At 40.0% G+C, this 20,587-nt stretch overlaps 1 protein-coding gene across 3 annotated transcripts in view; it reads right to left on the bottom strand.

The window, feature by feature from the left end:
* The window catches only part of zbtb46 (zinc finger and BTB domain containing 46), a 75,885-nt gene that overhangs the window by 41,283 nt on the left and 14,015 nt on the right, over window positions 1-20,587 (bottom strand). For all 3 annotated transcript variants that reach the window (XM_079849795.1, XM_079849796.1, XM_079849794.1), the window contains exon 2: window positions 8,860-9,861. In XM_079849795.1, the coding sequence (XP_079705921.1) occupies window positions 8,860-9,826 (967 nt within the window). In that variant the 5' untranslated portion in view covers window positions 9,827-9,861. The remainder of the gene's footprint in view (window positions 1-8,859; window positions 9,862-20,587) is intronic.

Raw genomic sequence — 20,587 nt, 5'->3', positions numbered from 1 at the left:
GAGGAGTGACAGACATGTCATTTCCAAGCAGAGAGAGCGAAAGAGAGACAAGGACAGTGGGAAGAGACCTAAATGCAGTTTGTGAACCTGAAACCTGACCAACAAAAAAAAGAACACACAAAGGTTAGATAAATTATAAACTGACCAACAACAAAGAACAAAGATAATTTCCTGCTATATACTCACAACACTTTAAGTGATTATTGTCTGAAATGTTTGAGAAATTATTGACTGTGGTAATTAACAGTGTGTCACACAAGCAGTAAACTGACATTAGGTTGAAAAATACAAAACAAAACAAAAAATTCCCTTTCAGAATCAGGCAAACAGCTGACTTGGTGGCCATCTTGGTAACTCCCTGGGGCAGCTATTGTCCAATTGTTCCAAGTAGTACATGAAAAAGGAAAGTCCCAAATCTCCAAAACTGTTTGCTAAGCTTATGTTTATTGCATTTATCACATCACCAATAAAATCTGACCGCAAAACTTTTTCATGTCATGTCTAAACTATTTTGAGATTTGCATTGTCTATAAATGATGCATATGAGACCCACACAATGTTAGGTTACCATCAACACAACTATTTTAAAATTAATTTACATTTTAGAGACAAAACCTAAGAAAAGATTGGCTCTTTAACCAAAGACTCTGGATTCCTTTGACCACTATTAGTACTTAAACTAAACGTTAAAAACGCTACCTGGTCAATTAATACCTAATAACGTTGGCCTGTTTTCACCTTACTGTAGTTGAAGACTTGTTCTAGCGAGGGAGGAACAGAGGGAGACTGAAGAGAGAGGCGACAGAATAGCATAGAACGAGGCAGAACACAAGAACTCTGTCTGACAGTCCGACATGACGCCTTACCCCAGAACAAACAAGCATTCAGCTACATTGAGGGGCAACCCAGAATGCCATGGGGGAGACAGAGGGAGAGAGAGAAACAAGAGAAAGAAAGAGAGAGAAGAGCGTTGTGAAGGTCATCTGGTGGGATGGAGAGTCTCAATCAAAAGAAAATAAGGAGGCACATCAGATGAGAGGGAGAAGGAAAACTGAACCAAACATAAAAAAAACTTGCTATAAGGAGTGAGTAAAGGCGAAAGAAAGAAAGAAAGAAAGAAAGAAAGAAAGAAAGAAAGAAAGAAAGAAAGAAAGAAAGAAAGAAAGAAAGAAAGAAAGAAAGAAAGAAAGAAAGAAAGAAAGAAAAAGGGTTGGGAAGAGAGACTGCCAAACTTCTTCTGTAAAAGTTCAACTTGTGAAATATATAATCTATTTTAGTTTTATTGCAGAGGGAGGAAATATGAAAGTAGATTCTTAAACTGGGAGAATGCGACGAGGGAGGGGAAAATCCAGAGGTGTTCAGGGTGGGAGGGTTGAGATCTGTTCACGATGTTTTAAATATTAAAGCTATTTCAGGTTTAATGAGGTGTAAATACTATGGGGAGAGTGGTAAGAGGATGGGGGTTAAAGGGGCCTCACTCTCATTATTTCAAGCGCACACCTTTAGACTATAGAGACCCAGAACGAGGGAACTGAGAGTGAGTGTAAAAACAGAGAGATAAAGCTGATGAGCTGGGTAAAAGACTAAGAGTGTGATGAAGACACATTTGAAGGGCATTACGTGAATAATGAATGAATGAACAAAAGATTGAGCGAATGATTGAAAGAGTGAGTGAAAGATGAGTGGAAGGTGCATAAGTGAATAAAATGAATGAACAAATGAATGAATGAGTCAGTAAATGAATGAATGATGAGTGGAGTGCATAAAATGAATGAATGAGTCAGTGAATGAGTGAATGAATGAGTGAGTGAGCGAATTAATGAGTAAGCCAATGAGTGTGTAAATGAATGAATGAATGAATGAATGAATGAGTCAGCAAGAATGAAAAAGTGAGTCAGTGAGTGAATAAATTAGTGAGTGAGTGAGTGAGTGAACAAATGAATGAGTGAGTGGAATGAGTGCGAGTAAATTACGTAAATAGACAAATGAGAATAAGTGAACAAATAAATAAATGAATTAGTGAGTGAGTGAGTGAGTGAGTGAATGAATGAATGAATGAATGAATGAATGAATTAGTATGAATTAGTACCGAGGACTGAGTGACCAGTGAAAACATGAATAAGTGAATGAATGCATGAATATTACACAAATGTTTGTATAACTCTGTGCGTGTGTGTGTGTGTGTGTGTGTGTGTGTGTGTGTGTGTGTTGGTGGGGACTTCAACCTGTGCACTGACTCATGGGGACCATCTGTGATGCGAAGGTTTAGGGGTACAGTTAGTTTAAGGGGAGAGAATACAGTTTGTACAGTAAAAAACCCGTCTACGTCTATGTAGAGTCCCAACAAAGACAGTAAACCAGAAGTGTGTGTGTGTTTTCTTCACACAAACACTCTGAAATCACATACAAGCACACAATGGCCACATGTGCATCTGTACGCAAATAAACACAGATACCTGAAAAAAAAAAACCACTTCTCTTCTGATGAAGATTCACAATTTAAAACCAGAATAGCACATTTACAGTACAACTTTTGAAAAACGAATGAATGACCTAAACATGGGCATTTTGTCTTGTGGAAGGGGAAAGCCAAGATGATCTTCTTCTCATTTTCCTAGTATCTTTCTGATCAAGCGATATCCTTGCACATGAAAAGACAATCTAAAATAGAGTTTCAGTGACCATTTCCTGAGCAGCGTCAAAAATTCCCCCAAAAGATAGCGTGAAGTTCACAGACACGGTCAACCACAGAAACCCCCCTCTTCAACAGGGAGTAAACCTGAGACATGAACAACCCTGAAATGAACAAGCCACTTTCACACAGATACCATGACATCACATCAGACACATGGGTAAATTTCCTTCTGAAACTTCACTCTTTGGTGGTAATTTTGTGACCTGAAAAGCGAGTGCTAATGCTAATGCTAATGTATATACTGTCGTAGCCTCTAGCATTAGACTCAGGCTATGGAAAGTCTACTAGCACAAAAAGGATTGTTGTTTTAAGAGACTGTGAGACAGGGAGCTGTGACTCAGGTCTGTGTAACAACCACAGTGTGTTTGTTTGTAAGTGAAGAGCGTGGCTGCTCGATCAAAGGAGTGGTCTGGCTTTCGGAAGAGCGTTGAGTTTCTACATTCACATTTCACACTCCTGACAATGAGTAACGTGATCATACCACATGTAGATGGGTGGGGACAAACTGATACAACTACTATACAACAAATAACTGTAGGATGATAAGAAGAAAGATGAGCACTATGACAACAAAGAAATGAACACATGCATCTTTGATAGCGGCATTGCTCCTCTCACAAACACTTCAGGTTGCTTAACTTTACCTTACACAAATAAATGAAAGTTGAAAACACTTCTAGCTACTGAAGCTTGATTTCATGTGCCATTTACAACCCATAACTATTTTACGAGGTGGCGATTTCAGATGAATTCGGAAACGTATTGTTTTTAGAAACTCAGTGTAAGCATATCATAGGAAAACGTACAGATTAAATTGTATGAGTTCAAAGAAATGTAAGTGTTATGATTTAGTTCAGAAAGCAATACATAAGCAACACATTTAAATGGCACTGACATTTGAGGGTAACTCTACCGCCCCCTTGTTCCTGCCACAGTAATGCACATTAAGTACCGGTACAACAGTTATGTATGCTCCTAATGTGCTGACTAAATATTTACATCTCCGTTTGTGTGTCTCTGTGTGAATGAGCGGCGCAGTTTCATCTACTACACTTACTCAACCACGAATGGCTTATTGGTTTTTCACCATCTACCGTCTCACTATAAGAGGACACCGCACATGATTATTATGATTGAAGTAACCCTTAAAATGGAATCCGGAAAAATGTAATGGAAAACATGGAATTTGGGGAAAAAAATAAAACAGATTTCATAGGGCCCTACGACATTAAAGGCACACTAGGCAAGATTTGTACCTTAATATAACAGCTTCGAAATCATTTCGATGGTAAACAAACTCGTAGTTTAGCGGGGGGGGGGGGGGGAACGCCACTGGCAAAATCAGAAATGCTGGTTTGAGAGGTGGCGCCCCGCCAAATCTCGCGAGAATCACGACTTGCTTTACGGCACGACGTCACATACATCAACAACATATGAAGCAGCCTCTATGGAAGACACTAGCACGCATTTCAGACGTGAATCATGGCAGAGTCAACGAAGAAAACGAAGAAAGCGCGGTCGGAAGACTGCAGAGTGGTATTTACGACACTAACGTTAAATACAAGTATTCCACAGCGACTCTAGGGGTCGCTGTTTGAGGAAAACGGAAACTGCATAGTATGCCTTTAATGTAAGAATAATCACCTAGCATATCCTGGTTTGACGTGTAGCCTAGAAACATGTAGAAGTGTACATCTCATTTAAACTTAGCAGAATGCAAACAAACAAACAGAAACATATTGATTGTAATATTATGACGTTTCTTCAAAGTTTCAGAATCTGCATTTCGGGAAACACGTCCATTTTGACGCCTGCATATTCTGCATCCAGCTTCAACACCCTTTCAACACCAAACACCTGCTAAACATCCAGTGCAACCTCACATCCCCTCTCTGGAACTGTGATGGCTTGATGCCCTGTGTTTGCCATCGGTCAGTAAGATGCTCCGAAAGGGAATGTCCAGTCATGGCCAATCCATTCAACAGAGCCCTAAACAAAAGGGCGCATTTGAAACCCAAGGACATACTGTATGCAAAGAAGAATGAGTATGCAAATCAGCCCATTGGCATTTTTCTGGTTCTTATCTTACAACATTTATGCAGAAAACAGTATCAATAAGAATTGAGATAAATAAAGTGATTACGTTTTTTAGAAGACCAGAGAAACCGCTAGAAGCTTTACAACGCAGTCCTGACTGTCTTTTTTGGTCTTGGCTGCTTAATCATGTTAAAAACCATATCCACACACACACACACACAAACACACACACAAACAAGTGTTTTCATGTTTTATGGGGACTTTTCATAGACATAAGGATTTTTATACTGTACAAACTGTATATTCAATCCCCTTATACTAACCTTACTTCTACCCATCACACAAAACTTTCTGCATTTTTATATTTTCCAAAAACATCACTTAGTATGATTTATAAGCTGTTTTCTTCATGGGGACCAAAAAATGTCCCCGTTTGTTGGGAAATTGTTTCCCCATACTGTAGAGTTTACCAGGCCACACACACATACACACTTTTCAAAATGCAGGTTGAGTGATATCCTGCTGTTAGCCAGAACGTCATACCAAGAGCATGGTAATTCGGATATACAGTTCTATAAACATGCCAACCACCAATTACAAGCTTCTTAAAACCATTAGTCTGTGCACAATGCAACTTGGACATCAGCATCCTGAGATCCCATTTAGTGTTGTCAGCAAACAGCACCCTTTACCGTGCAAACCATTACCCCTGCAACTAGACACTTCCTGTGCCCTTTAACCAAATCTGGGAAAACTACCTGGTGACTGGACATCAACACAGACACGGACTGCATGGAAGCTGAAATCACGTATGAAGGCATTTATAGAGTCCTACTAATTACTGAAGCTCTAAAGCTTCTATTCATCTCAACATGCTTATGTGAAATATAACAGGTGGGTGATAAAATACACAAAAATAAATAATCTTTGTTTACTCTCTACAGTCATTCAAAGTCACAATGAGAAATAAGTACTTCATAAAAAGTAAATACAGGTAACTTTTCTCAAAATTACTTATTTATTAATTAAATATAGAATTTATAATTAAAACGTATGTAGAAGAAATAGGCCTTTCACAAAGTTTTTAGCAGTATGTAGCATGTCTGACACACAATGCATATGCAGCCTCACCGTTTAACATGGTTATCACACCAACCAAGTTTGCTCATAATATGCTTTGTTGAATGCAACTGTCATGCAGCTTGAAATGCATATGGTCGTTACAGGTCATTATAGAAAGCAAATGTCATGGGTTCTATAACTAATACAGATTAGCACAACTGATGTCATGTAATACATAAAAGCAATGACGAGTGAAAGAACTAATCACCTAATCAGTGAAACCCCTACATTATGCAACTGACTGAGTTAGGTTTAAAGTAGGGATGCCCCGAGACGATCTCAAGGATAGGTATTGGGGCCGATTAAGCTTCTTTTTTTTTTACTGATTGGTATTGGCTGTCCTAATCTCGATCCTTCTTCTAGTTCTTCGATACTACATCAAAAACTACTAGCCGAACTGATAAAGTTCACACATTATTTAAAATAAGTGAACAGTCAGTAATAAAATAAGACCAACTACACAAATTACAAATGTAAAATAACACTATTTGTTCACTGCAGAAATTAAATACAGTTTTATCTTTGTTTTATTAACATTAATGACACAGACAACAGTAGAAATATTAGGTGTCTGCTGTCACTTTAGGACCAAGGAAACACGAAAGAGGAATCAATTCGGTATTTGCGCCCCTCTCTCTCTTTCTCTCTCTCTCTCTCAGCAGGTGCTTCCCGACTTTCGCCTCTTCTTCCACGTTTAAAATTGTTTGAATGTGTAAATTGGCAAGACAAAACACATCCAAATTATTAACTTTCACTCTGTGATGGTTAAATTTAGCTGTTAATCCGCGAATCACATGCGTGCCGAACCGGGGGGCCTAATCCGTACGGATCACGGATCAACTGCGATCCGTTCCACCCCTAATATTTGATGCGCACTTTTGTAAAGAATCACTCGGAAGTAATTTATTTAGTGTTTATTTTTATCTGCAGCTTTAAAAAAAAAAAAAAAAAAAACTGATCGGGACATCCCTAGTTTAAACAAAAAAAAACATATGGAGCTACAAAAAACCTAGCACTTTGTTAGCGGCTACGTTTTGGGTTTTGAGGACAAACCTGTCTGCCTCAAGTCCTCAAACATCTACTAATTCAGTAGGAAAATTACAGCCGAGTCCAAAACCCGAAGCAGGGCATGAAGGCTTTCGCAAAACAAGTCCTCTTTCTCTCACCCTGATCTGACTCGTCCAAGCCTGAGCATGTAATGTGTACCAAACAATTTTCTCATCTTCACTGAGCATCGAGATATGGCCCATATTATCAAATGACATCCAAAGCAATTTGCCGTTTTGCAAGTCCTCGGTTCCTTAGCGGACTGAGATTTACACACGGTTAAGAGGGATGATTTTAGATCTGAAAATGTTTCCATTCCATTTACAACGTAATTAAATTGACCTCAAAAGCTTGACTAGAATATTAGTTTGGCTTATAGAGGCCAATGCGTGAGGAATATAAATTTGTACTATTTATGTTGCACACAAAGGAATGGGCGTGACTTTTGCGAGCATGTGTTTGTACGCAGCACAGAGAGCCGGTGTGTACTTAGATGTGTGGAGTCTTGCACTTGATATTTGATCTGTGGGGTTGGGTCAGCAAGCGCAGTTATTTCTGTTGGAGCCCCAGGTAGCAGGGCTGGCAAACAGAGAGGATGAGAGAGTGCCTCGAGAGTTAAGTAGGTAAACTCGCGCTAAGCTGATGCAGATCTCCGCGAATTCCCCTCCCTCTCTCCTTCACTTTATCCCTTCTTCTCCACACTTCAGAAGACCTTGGGGCACCCCCCCATCCCAACACACTCGCACACACACTTACAATTTAATCCTCATTCTGCCACCAAGGTCAATTCAATTATCCTGTTTTCTTAAAGTGTGTGTGTGCCCATTTCACAGTCGGCCTGCACAAATACACCAGAGATTAGAGCTGCCACACTTTTAATGATCTACATACCTATAAGCAACTGTATCTGAGACAGGTAGGGCCTCTTCCCCGCTTGCTAGCGTGATCTGTTCCTCAGCACGGATTTTGTTTTTAGGTTGATGAGGCTGCCTCGCGTCCCATGTGTCTTTCCGAAGTTAATGAGGAAATTAGTTTTTTCAACCCCAAATTCCCCACCTCAATCTGTAGTTTGTCATGCTGCTATACTATTAGTGTTACAACAATAATTTTCATCTTCATCAGAGTTCTATTTCTATCTAGGTTTGAATTATACAATCAAACACGGTGGTAAAGTATTCCAGAAGATCTGACTCTCACGGGAATCGACGAGGCAGTGCTTGCATGTGATAAAGTTGCGTCCAAAATCGCATACTGTCTGAAAAAGCACTACATTTGTTGAGGAATGAGCTTTGTGAATGTATGTTGCACATAGTATGAATGTAATCCGGATGTACTACATCTGCCACCTACAGCGTCAGTAGTACTGCCATTAACAAATCCTCTCCCGTGGCCTCATGGGATAGTAAAGTGTCCATTGGATGCGCACTTCAGAATCTCGCCGGAAGTAGGTGGTCACCTGGGTACTTTTCGCCTACTGTTTTATGAATACTACAAATGTGGACATATTACTCATTTCATGTTTTGTTTTTCACCTACACTCTTAAAAATAAAGGTTCAAAAAGGCTTTTTTAACAGCAATGCCATTAAAGAACCATTTTGGGAACAGTTAATAGCCTAAAATAGCCTTTTTTCTTAATGTGAAGAACGTTTTATTAAATAGTGGAATCTTTTTCCACTTTAAAAAAACCTATGTTGGATGGAATGGAAAGATTCGATGGATGTTTAAGGTTCTTCATGGAACCGTAGATGGCAAAAAAAAAAATGTATTTTTAAGAGCGTATTATATAGTAGGGAAGCATGCATATTCAGATGCAGAGCAAGTCCCTTCTGCAAGACCTAACATACTTTCATTAAAAGGTAAACAATCGGCTCAATGATGTTGTCAAATGTTTTCCAGTGAATGTGATATAATGATACTAATAAAGTAAGCAATAAAGCAACCAATTCAGCAATCCTACCTGGAATGTCCTGGTTGCCGTAGCTCCAGCCAGGGGTGGAGAGCATGGACGGTAACGGAGAAGCTGTCCGACTGTCCCCTTCATTCTGTTGGGTTATATGCCTGACTGTGTCCTTGTTCTTACGGTTCTTCCTGCGGCCCGAGCCAGGGGGTTGCCAGCCCCCCTCTCCTCTTCCACCTTGCTCTCCGGGTGTGCCTTGTGCCCCTCGGCCAGCCCCGTCTTGCAGATTGGAGGGGGAGACCTGCTCCTCTTTGACCTGGACAGACCGGTAATCAGCAGGCCACAGGGGCTGCAAACAAGCATCCTCCTGGCTCTCATGGCTTTTGGGTTCCTGGTCCTCTTTGCCGTAGTTGCTACCGCCCTCATGGCAGCTAGCGATGGCTGAGTCTCCAGATGAATTTGCCGGGCTAGTGCGCCTGGCCAACCACGGCGAGGAGCTGCGGGCCGAGATCATGGACGCCAGTGCCTCCGAGGCTCCGCCCACACCAGGCCCAGCCCCGCCTCCAATAGAGCTCACCACGTTGCCCATCTCAATATCCGCTAGTTCATCTGCGAGCTCTGAGCGAATGCTGATGTCTAGCGCTGCCTTGATAAAGCCGTGACATGCCTGCACTATGTCGGTCATTTGAAGGTAGCTGGCGGCCGACATCACCTCGATCACATTCTTGCTTGTGAGCGCCAAGTGGGCAGAGTACATGAAGTCAAGGATGGTCTTGAAACCTTGGGCCGTGACAATGTCCAGGTGCGTGATGGTGGCCTGCTGCTCTGAAACCTTCTTCACCTGGCAATAAAGTGTCTTGAAGTAGCGGCTGCTGCCCAGCAACACGTTCTTGTGCGCCTTGAAGATCTTGCCCTCCACGATCACACACACGTCGCACAGGATGCCGTGCTGCCGCTGCTCGTTCAGCTCCCGCAGGAGCTGCCGGTAGTGCGACGTGATCTCCATGTCTTCCTTCCGGTTATTCATTGGACTAACGGGTGGCTGCTTCTCCTGAACAGAGTCTGGCGGAAGACAACATACAATACAGAAACCCTGGTTAGCACAGTTGCAGTAGATGCAGGAAATAGACCACAAGTTCCTACAGCTTACACTAGTATACACTTTGTAGATTACTGTAAAACAGTTGGCATTAATAAACATTTTAAACAGTAGTATGGCACATTGTTTTCACACATTATGACCACATTATGTTCCATGTGAATGGTATCCAGGTATCACTATCTTAAAAAAATAAAACCTGTTATTTTGCATTTTGCAATTCAAGATTTCAGAAAATGTATTTAAAAAATGAAGCTGAACAAAACATTATTTTCAGCATAATGCTGATAACCACAGAAAATCATTTTGACTTGCACTAAGCACAAAAAACATACAGTAATCCACCATGAAGGCCATATCTTTGTTAAAGCACTTATTTTCAAAGTCTAAATTATTTTCTGCGGTAATCTAGCCAGGCAAGCCAGACCTACATCAAGATGTTAGGTCTGGCAACTCACCATAGACACGGCTCAATCCGAGGGGCGGGATAAACGGCTGTCTTTCAAATTCCCTCTGCACGCAATAGGACAGCGCTTCAACCAACCAGAGCGTTTTCCCAACAGCGGAGCTAACGTTAGTTGATAGATTCAACTTTTGAATCTGGCCGGCAAAACTACGAACACATCTTCCTTTTTTAAGAATGACTTAAGTGCCGTTCTTTGCTCTTTTCTCAAAGAAAAACTTAACTCCAAGTCCTCCAGAGTCGCGGCCAAAGCCGATTCGAAAGACTGTTCGCCAGCAGCTCCGCCATTCTTTGTTTTCAAGTAGCAGGGAACCGTCGCAACTCTGTCGTCATTATGTTAAGCCCGCCCCGCCTACTCTATACGCGCTGTGATTGGCCTGACCCAATTTAGGTTTTTACAGCTCTGAAAGTCAACGGAGAGTTTCTAGACTACCCTGGCTGCAAAATAAATGTTGCTGCTGCTAGGGTGTGTCTAGATTTCTAGGCTAGCGGTAATCAAAATTATACAGCAAATTCGGTTTTGAGCTTGTATTAACAGAGTCAAAAAAGAGAAATAGCAGCTAACATCTGCCAGCTAATTTGTCACATTAGAAATGCAATGTCAGATTTAGAGCACGGCATTGTGGGATACAATATCGTGTGCAATGTGCTCTATTGTTTGCTGCACATTTCGGCAATACGGGTATTCTATAAAAACAGGCAATTCACATACTGTGCACAGTATACATACTACATACTTCAAGAATAGTATAATAATATGCTAATCCAAACACAGCCAATGAACCAGAGTAAGAAGTAGGCCCAGATGAACCAGGAATCTGCAGACTTTTCATCCACGTTTTTTTTGCACTACTTTGGGAAGAAATATACCGGATTGTGTGAAATGTATTTGGTAAAATGTGTTAAATGGAGCTGAGAGTACTTCAATAGAAGCTGACAGCATTATCAAATTAGTCGAATTATTTAATAAATGAAAAACACAATTCTGCAGAAACGCAGATTGCATGTGAGCCTGGCAATCAGGAAATATTTCTTCATTTTAAGGTGTCCAAATCTGTGTGACAAACAGCTTTAAGATGTTTAAGTAGTGAGACAATTGACAGTCCCTGACACTGCTGGTAACCGCTTATGCATTTCGAAGAAACCTTAAGATTAATATTAAATCAAGAGAAGAATTGCATTTTCATGGAGCGCAGCATCAAAATCTAGGAATTCTCACTTATCACCGAAAACCTGCCTCCATAAAAGACGCCTACCAGCACAAAACCTGGCAGAAGAAATTGACCATAGCTTTGAGTTGTTATTACTGAGGTCTTCTATCTCTGTAAAAAGTCATTTAAGCACTAAATGTCACTAAAATGCCATTCTGAAGCAGGTGACATGCATTGGCCAGCTCTGATGGCTTCAGGCTGATTGTCTTCTGGACTACAGCCATCACCTTTCCTCGCTAAAAATGAATTATCTGTTTGGCAGCTCCATTTTCCACTTTATTATTCAACTAACTCACAAAATGGTAATTAAATGAAACAATTTAGCAACAAAAAAGAGAAAAGTGAGAAGAGGAGAGGCGATGATTGTGTTTAAGTGCTTTACACACTCACTGGGTGATTTTATTTGGCAGCTAATAAAGCGAACAGAGAGAAACATCATGATTAAAGGGTTGAACAGTGAACACCTGAGCATCTCTGCTATAATCATTAAGATAGAGAGATGGGGGAGGAGAGCAAGATGAGGTTATGCATTGTTCTTGAATGTGCACAGAGGAAAGAGAGAGAGAAACACAAAACATACACTCAACTGGGAAGAGGGGAAAAGCATAGGGATGAATCTCACAAAAACAGTCAAAAAAATGTCTTGGTTGTATTCTACCCCCAAAACAACAAAATAATATTTCAAATAAAAACAAGCCTTTTTTAGGGCAATTTTTGCAACATGAGATTATTTTCATGACAGTTAAACACATGAACTCACAATTCTCAGTAGCCTTCAGTAATTAAAAAATAAATAAATGCATTACTGCAATGCAATAAAAAAAAATAAAAAAATTTTTTTTTAATTGCATAGCCTAATTATTGAAAAAACTTTGCCAGTGACTTTGTCTGTTTTTGCTCCACAAACAAAAATCACTTGTATTCATGAATGATTCAGATATCGGCTGAGCGAATGATTCAATGACTCGTTTATACTGTAAATACAGTCACTTGTTTTGTTCCTAAATGAATTAGTGGTTTTGATTCAATCAGTTGAGACTGAATTAAGTCTGTTTGAACAAACAACCACTGAATTGCAATTCAATTAAAATTGAATGCCAATTTCAAATAGCTAAATCACAGTAATGAGAATTAGACAGTTTTCCACATTACAGGAATGGGGACTGGGCAGGAAAATTGTCTTAATTGATCTTTTTTAACATTAAATATGATCCAGTCTTTGTAAGATTCACCCATAGACTGATTCATGACAGCAGATGCCTGCACTAGCATCTCTTGCTAACCGCCAAGACATGATTTCACTGACACCTCACTGAGGCCTTGTCCCTAAGCCCTCGCGATCTTCCTCTGAGTCCACACTTTCCTGACGTAACGCCACTTTGACTGCCGAGTAGAAGTCTGCTGCGGAGCAAAGGTGCGCATCGAGGGCGCATATAGCGAGCACCCTTCAAAAACCTAAAATGACAAATGGGACACGTAAAGCTCTCGTGGACTTAACAGACACATGCACGCGGCAGCCATTGTAAGTCCACAAGACCACATGAAGTGTACCATTTGGGACAGGGCCTGAGATGCGACTTCCCACAGAACACGCACTACATATTCACACACACGCAGATATCCCCACTAGGCTACTAGCATCCTCTACGAGCAGCACAGAAACCGTCCTGGTTGGGGCTAAATCGCAGGGACGTGGAGTGTTATCAAATGGGGCCATGATTTGTTTTGTGAGCGTTCAGGCTGTCAGCTCACATCGGGCCGGCTGCAGCGTGACAGCTCCCGTTCACTATAGTGACAGCAGCGTTTGCTGCGGGGCCGGCACACTTCAGGTCATGTTTAGGAAAGTTCCTCTCAACCTGATGGCTTGTAAGATCAAATCAATCCTCTGCCTCTCCCATGTCCACTTGTACAAATACACCTTACTTGGAAGACTGAAAGAAGAAGAGACTGACATTGACAAGTGACTTTTTTTTCTTTTTAATAGTTTTAAGTTAGCCTCCAACTGCTTCGCTTGAGGCTTTTTTGATTCGATTGCCTTAGTCCGACTTGTTCTAAAGAACAACAACTGAACAATGTCGCCGATGTAAAGGGATAGTTCAGCTAAAAACTTTTCCTCACACAAACATATCAGATGTATTCAGAAGACTAGGAACATAAACCATACTTTTGTGGTTTGTTTTGTCCTTTTTAGGACAATCTTTACTTTTGTTGTTCCACTTGAGAAAGAAAATTCATACAGGTACGTTTTTGGAATGACATAAGGGTGAGAAGTATTTTCTAACATCTGAAAATCTTTTTATCAAAACCAATTAATTTTTCTCTGACAATGAGGATACGCTCAGTAAATAACGGCACTTTGCACCCCAGACACACCAAATTAGGAAGTTCTTTTCATGTAACTATTCAGAACTACTTCAACTGTGCAACCAACAATGAATATTAATATCTTTTCGTTGGCCGACTGAGTTACATGGCAATCTGGGCAATCAAGTGCAAAACAACAATAAACATAAACAACACAATTGACAGACGTGCAACACGGCTAAACACTGAATGAGACAGAATGCAGTCGGACTAATCAGATTTTCTGCTTCACTGGAACTAGACGGATCTGAAGCTTAAGGAAGAGTATGACAAAAAGGAAGAGTGTGAAAAGAGAAACAGCAGGGTCACATTACCTTAGTGAACCCTACAGAGCCCTGAGCGGACGTGCAGGTGCAAGAACATATTTTACAATTCATATTTTTGGAGAAGGATATATGCAAGGAGGGGCTGATTCCAGAACAATACTTTGAGATGTCTATAAACGCTCACTGAAATAACCATCAAATTAAAGACTACATGCTTTTCTAATCGCGGGCCTTGATTTTATGCTTTGGGAATTGGTTGGATAGTGAAAGTGGTTTTGATGTAACAGATGAAATAATGTGGACCGATGATCAGGGATATCATAGGGTCAATTTTGATGTTGACTTTAAAAAAACAGTACTTTCTTGTTCTTCAAAAGAAGGCTGATGGCTTTGAATTAAGCTCTCCGACTACATACAATCACAGATAAATTGGCCAAAAAAAGCCCTTTAAAACTACATAATCTAACAGTGCAGTTCAGATGATTATACATGATTGGAAGCAATTACTTTAATAAGGGTCGATAACCACTATCCATCAATATTTTACCACCAGGAGCACAACATCGTGATATTATCTACCCTGACTATTGAGTTCGCCGCAGCCCAGCTTGTGTCCGCACCAAAATAGAAGGTGTAAGAAGTGGTAGTAGTAAGGTTAAGGTTAGGGTTAGGCCTGTAATGGGATTGGAGGGAAGAAATGTGCAAAGAATGGAGGCTAGAGCAACATAAGTCTCTGAGGATAGAGTGTTAAAGACTGCCACCACCGCTTACAGTTCCTGTCACCAGCAAAAACTCAGATCTGGAGTGACTGGGTTCCTCCGGCCAAGAAAACACACACACATTCATACAAACACCCATGCATATATGTCTATGCTCTTCCCTGTTTTTGTTGAGGTGGTTCTGATATTCTTGGAGGGGATGGGGGAAACAAGGCCATCTTTCTTTCTTTTGCTTTTCGTTTCTGTGCATGATGCTGGGAAGGACAGTCGTGACATGCGAGGAGGTGGCGGAAATAGGAAGGGTGGGAGGAAGAAGGAGACAGCGAGCGCTCAGAGGGTGTAAGTCATGTATGCGTCAGTGTGTTTCTCAGGCAGCCAGTCATTTTAAACCACTCAACTGGACATCAGGGCCATTATCCGAGGGGTTAATCCCCAATTTCACAGAGCTGGCTACAGGAAAAGTGGAACAAAAAGCGTGCAGCCCTGTATAATAGCACAGAATGTATGCTACAACTGTAGCTGACACATAAGAAGAAGAAAAAGTTTCAAAAGAAAGGCAAGTTTGAAACTTTTTCAGAAGTTCATGAAAGTTTTATGATGTTTTATGATAAAATAGCTCCATTTAATTAGGGAAAGACTACAAGCGTACCCTTAAATTGGCTTTCCAGATGGTGGTAAAACCATTAATTGACTCAACTAACAGCTGTTTAAATGTGGTCTGACCGAGTAAATGACTCATTAAACGAGGAGTATTGGTATTAAAAGATTAGCCAAATAAAACAAAATAAACAGAAAATGAGAATTAAGCGCAGCTTTAAATAAATATGATTACAAGCGCTATGCTGGGGTATCTCTTTAAAGCATCTAAGAAATAAAAAAAATAATGTTGTGTTACAACAATTTCAGAGATAAATGAGCTGAGGATAAAAGGTGGATGCATTTAGTCTCGCTATTTATAACTATTAGGATAGCAATATAAATAGACACAAGCTACTGAGGAGGATAAAAAAGGTGTTTTGGATACACTGCGTTGATAAATACTAGATGATTACTACTTATAATTAGCAAATCTAAAGCTTATCAAATTGTTCATATACATTAAAATATTAATTCAAATACATAAAACAAAGTTGGCATTTCTGAATGTACATTAATGTAGTTATACTGTATTATTACCCAACAATGTCTGTCAAAGAAAGTTTTAACACGTGATACCAAAGTGTTAAATAAATGTAACTGATAAAAGTAAGGTAAGTTTCATACCAAGTTTGATTATTTCACTCTCAAAGCAAGCAGATAAGTAGAAGCTAGTCACGATATGTTCTTTGGCACAATCTGTTCTAGGTACGATTAATAGATAGGCCTAAATAACATGTGGGACTTTGGTGAAATTAATTTGACTGCAGCAAGAGCAACTCAGAATCTCAGATACTTTATGTGCTGCCATTTTGCTGGTGTTTTCAGCACTTACATGTTTTAATAGAGACTGCCAATCAATTCAAATTGAATAGAATAATTGTATAATAAGCTGACTAATTAATCAAAAATATTGCAGTTAATTGCATATTTCAATATTTGCTGAAAAAAAAAAAGCTTCCAAAATAAAGATAATTCAAAGATATTTAGATTTTACAGATCCATTCATTTGATCAAAAGTGACAGTAAAGACATTTATAATGTTACGAAAAATTTCTATTTCAAATTAACACTGTTCTTTTTAACAAACTCCAGGAGGAAAATCACGATTTCCACAGAAATATTAAGCAGCAAAACTGTTTTCAACACTGATAATAATTAGAAATGTTTCTTGAGCATCAGATCAGCATATCAGAATGATCATGATCATACAAACAAGAAAATCTTGGATTTGTTAAGCCAAAATCCCAGAGTTCTCTTGACCATATCTCTCTGCATAGACTGAGCAGCACTATCTCCGTGTCTGTCTTTAGGCCAGACTCCAGCTGGCCCAGGTGACAAGAGCCTGTCACACCACTGAGAATGTGACAAGAGCGGATCTAAAAGGCTTTGAGAGTCTTAACCCTCCGCTCAGCTCCACCCGGCTCAGCACCTCTTCCCTCCCCACCCACGTCCTCCTTTACCTCCTCCTGAGCATTAAGCCGGAGCGGTGAAGGTGAGTCCGTGCTGGAAAGCTGGATAGGTCAGAGTGTCGGGTGAGTGGTGTGAAACCGGGACAGGGAGACTGTAGTGTTTACCGGTTCACATCAAGGCCTTGTCCCTCAGTGCTCTCTGCTAAACTGCGGTCCTGCAAGGTTTCATCCTGAACTTCTCACTGAGACTTTGCCCTGAGCTAGCTGGCTAAAAATTAGCGGTGAACTTCAAGTATTCCCTCTCCCACTAATGGCAAGTTTTGTAGTAACATTCAAGCAATTTTTACAACTGCCACGTACATTTATACATTTGTAAACACTTTACTTCGATGGTCCACTTTAGACATTCTACGAACTATAAGTAACTTTATAAGCAACTTATTCCACTAACCCCAGCCCTAAACTAACCGGTCTACTGATACTCTAATGAGAGTTGATTGACGTGTAGAATGTCTAAAGGGGACTATCAAAGTAACCAATACTTTTATCCAAAATGACTTACATTGCATTCAAAGTAAACATTTTTGAGCAGCTCCTGCGTTCCCTGGGAATCAAACCAACATCTTTGATAGCGCCATGCTTTACTGTTTGAGCTACAGTAAACAGTTCCACACCCAAGCAGAAAAAGGAAATGCATTAATCACGTCCTTTATATCAAATATAGATATTTTATGTGTTTGGATATTACATAATGGCAAAAAGATCGAAATTAATGTCATATCCATGAGTCTTTCCCATAAAATAATTTGTATTTTTTGCTGTTTAGTTGACACTACAGCATAAAAAGTTGTACTTTCACATTTAAAGGAGAACTCCGGTCAATTTTAACATTGAGCTCATTTTTTTGTAAATTTGGAGTGCTGTCAATACAGAGAACAACGACAAAAATCGGTGTTGCCTACACCGTGTTATCCTCTTTTTAAAATTTGCACCCTGTTGACTTCAATGGGGCAAGTTTTAAACCTGCTTTTAGCCTCTTAACATCCTTGATGTGTCATTACAAGTGCAGAGCCAATGTGAGTGATTCCTTCGGAGTGAACACGAGTGAATCTGACTGCAGTAGATGTGAATTCAGCCAGCCGATTAGTCGATTGTCGAGTTCACGCGCGTGATCATAGGTAACTAAACATATGCGCGTGAACTCGACAATCGATTACTTTGGACTTCGACCGAAAACAGGATGTAAATACAGGTATGTGCGCTGGCTGAATTAACATCACTTTTATTCATATCTTTCACATCTACTGCAGTCAGATTCACTCGCGTTCACTCTAAAGGAATCACTCACATGACCTGTGCACTTGTAATGACACATCAAGGATGTTAAGAGGCTAAAAGCAGGTTTAAAACTTGCCCCATTGAAGTCAACAGGGTGCAAATTTTAAAAAGAGGATAACACGGTGTAGGCAACACCGATTTTTGTCGTTGTTCTCTGTATTGACAGCACTCCAAATTTACAAAAAAATTTGCTCAATGTTAAAATTGACCGGAGTTCTCCTTTAAAACAATAAATATTTAATAAAAAAAATTAAAAATGCTGAGTATTCCACAACAATTAATATTCATGAGCAAAGCTTTCAGAATCGAGTCACTACTACCTTTACAGCGGAAATAATTTGACATTTTTTGCCATTAAGCAAACACCCTTAATTTGAAAGTTTGGATGTGTCAGCATGACTAATTAACATTCATGAGAAAAATTGCCATAACATGACTCAAGTTTTTGCCATCATTCATATGGCTCGCTGCTATTTTTACAGCAGGAGAGCCATTATGATTAAAATTAAGTTGGCAATGCACACATCCTTAATATAAAGTTTGTATGCGGCTGAACAGTCCCAGAATATAGCTATTTTTATTGTAACATTTTTCTATTTTACTATCAACTGAAGTACAGGTACTTTGGACACTCGTACTTCCATGCAAACTCACAGGCACACAAAGGCCTTATCTCTACTCTTTAGTAATGCTCTGGCACACTTTTCCCTAACGCCTGGTGAACATTTCCATTCATCTCTGCTTCGAAAGACTGCGACAAACTCCCTCCCCAGAAAGTATGCTGGCAATGCCTGTGCGTTACAGAAACACTGCCCTTCTCTCACTGCATTGGTCTCTGAATGATCACAGAATCATAACACATCACCATTATTTATGCCTTTCCCTTTAAAAACAGCCACTTTTTCCTCTAACCAATGGAAAGGATTCTGGAAAAAGTGTGTAAAGTTCACGCCAAGGCAAAAGGCAGTTAACCTGTTAACCCTTAAAACTGTACCTGGCAGAGGCACTTCTTGCAGCGTGAGCTATCTGGCCTTTGTCCTCCATCTTTCTCTCACTCCTTCCCTCCCTCTTTCCCGCTGTCCTAGTGTATTTCTGGGCTATTCACTGCCTCGGAGGCCCTGAAGCCAGCCGTGTCTCCAGTGGAGGCTCCCTCTCTGACAACCCGGGGCTTAGCCTAAATTCTCTCGCTATTAAAAGCTGTGAAATGCAAATAATGAAACATCTCATTACCACTGTAGGAAAATGAAAAGAGAAAATGGTAGGGGGAAGATAGAGGGAGAGTGAAAAAGAGCGAGAGAAGGGAGGTTAGCAGGAGATAACCTGACAGAGTGTCTTTTGTTTCACCAGAGCTGGTGTTATGGAGGGAGTCAAGATTGGATTTGCCAGTAAAATAAACAGGGGTGGATCCTGGAGTAATGTTCTGGGGTGACTTACGGCCGTAGAGATGATGGCATGAGGACACACACACACACACACACACACACACACACACACCAGAGATCCGGGAGCTAACTGTCCATACGGGTTACACTTAAAATGCTGTATGTATTCAGTATGCAAAGTGAGTTTGAGGAGACGGGTGCACATGGGAGAGTCCCTAGGGGGTCCTAAAACCTCTGTGTGGGGTCTTGGTTGTCACATATCTCCTCCTATTACCAGCAACAAGGCCATGGATGGGTGAATCACACCTGTCAAGAACATGTCCACATGTCCAGGTCACATTTCATCCCACAATCAAAAGAATAAAACATATTGTGCACCACGACACTGAAGATATTATTATATGACCATTAAGATGTTTGCACATTATTTTAGTGGCACAAATTCTCATAAAAATATTTCTCAATGGTGATTAGAGTAAAACAAATATTACCATGACCAATTATTTACAATATGGAAGCTTCACTCTAAAAAATGCTGGGTTGTTTCAACCCATATTTGGGTCAAATATGGACAAACCCAACCGTTGGTTTAAATTTTTTAAATTTCCGCCACTGAATAAAAAAATTTAAAAGATAATTGCGACTTTTTATCTGAAATTAGGACTTTTTTTCTCGCAATTGCGATTTTATATGACGCAATTCGGAGAAACAAAGTCAGAATTGCCATATGTAAATGTAAATGCACAATCGCGGGAAAAATAGTCAGAATTGTGAGATAAAAAGTCGCAATTAACTTTTTTATGTTTTATTCAGTGGTACAAGCTTTTCATAATTCTTGCATTAAAGTTATGAGAATTAAATTAATTGGGGGATAAAGTACCTAATTGGCATAAAATAA

This window comes from Squalius cephalus, assembly GCF_949319135.1.
Source record: "Squalius cephalus genome assembly, chromosome: 18".
NCBI lineage: Eukaryota > Metazoa > Chordata > Actinopteri > Cypriniformes > Leuciscidae > Squalius > Squalius cephalus.
The sequence above is the reverse complement of the archived record's forward strand: the minus strand, read 5'-3'. Positions and strand labels throughout refer to the sequence as shown.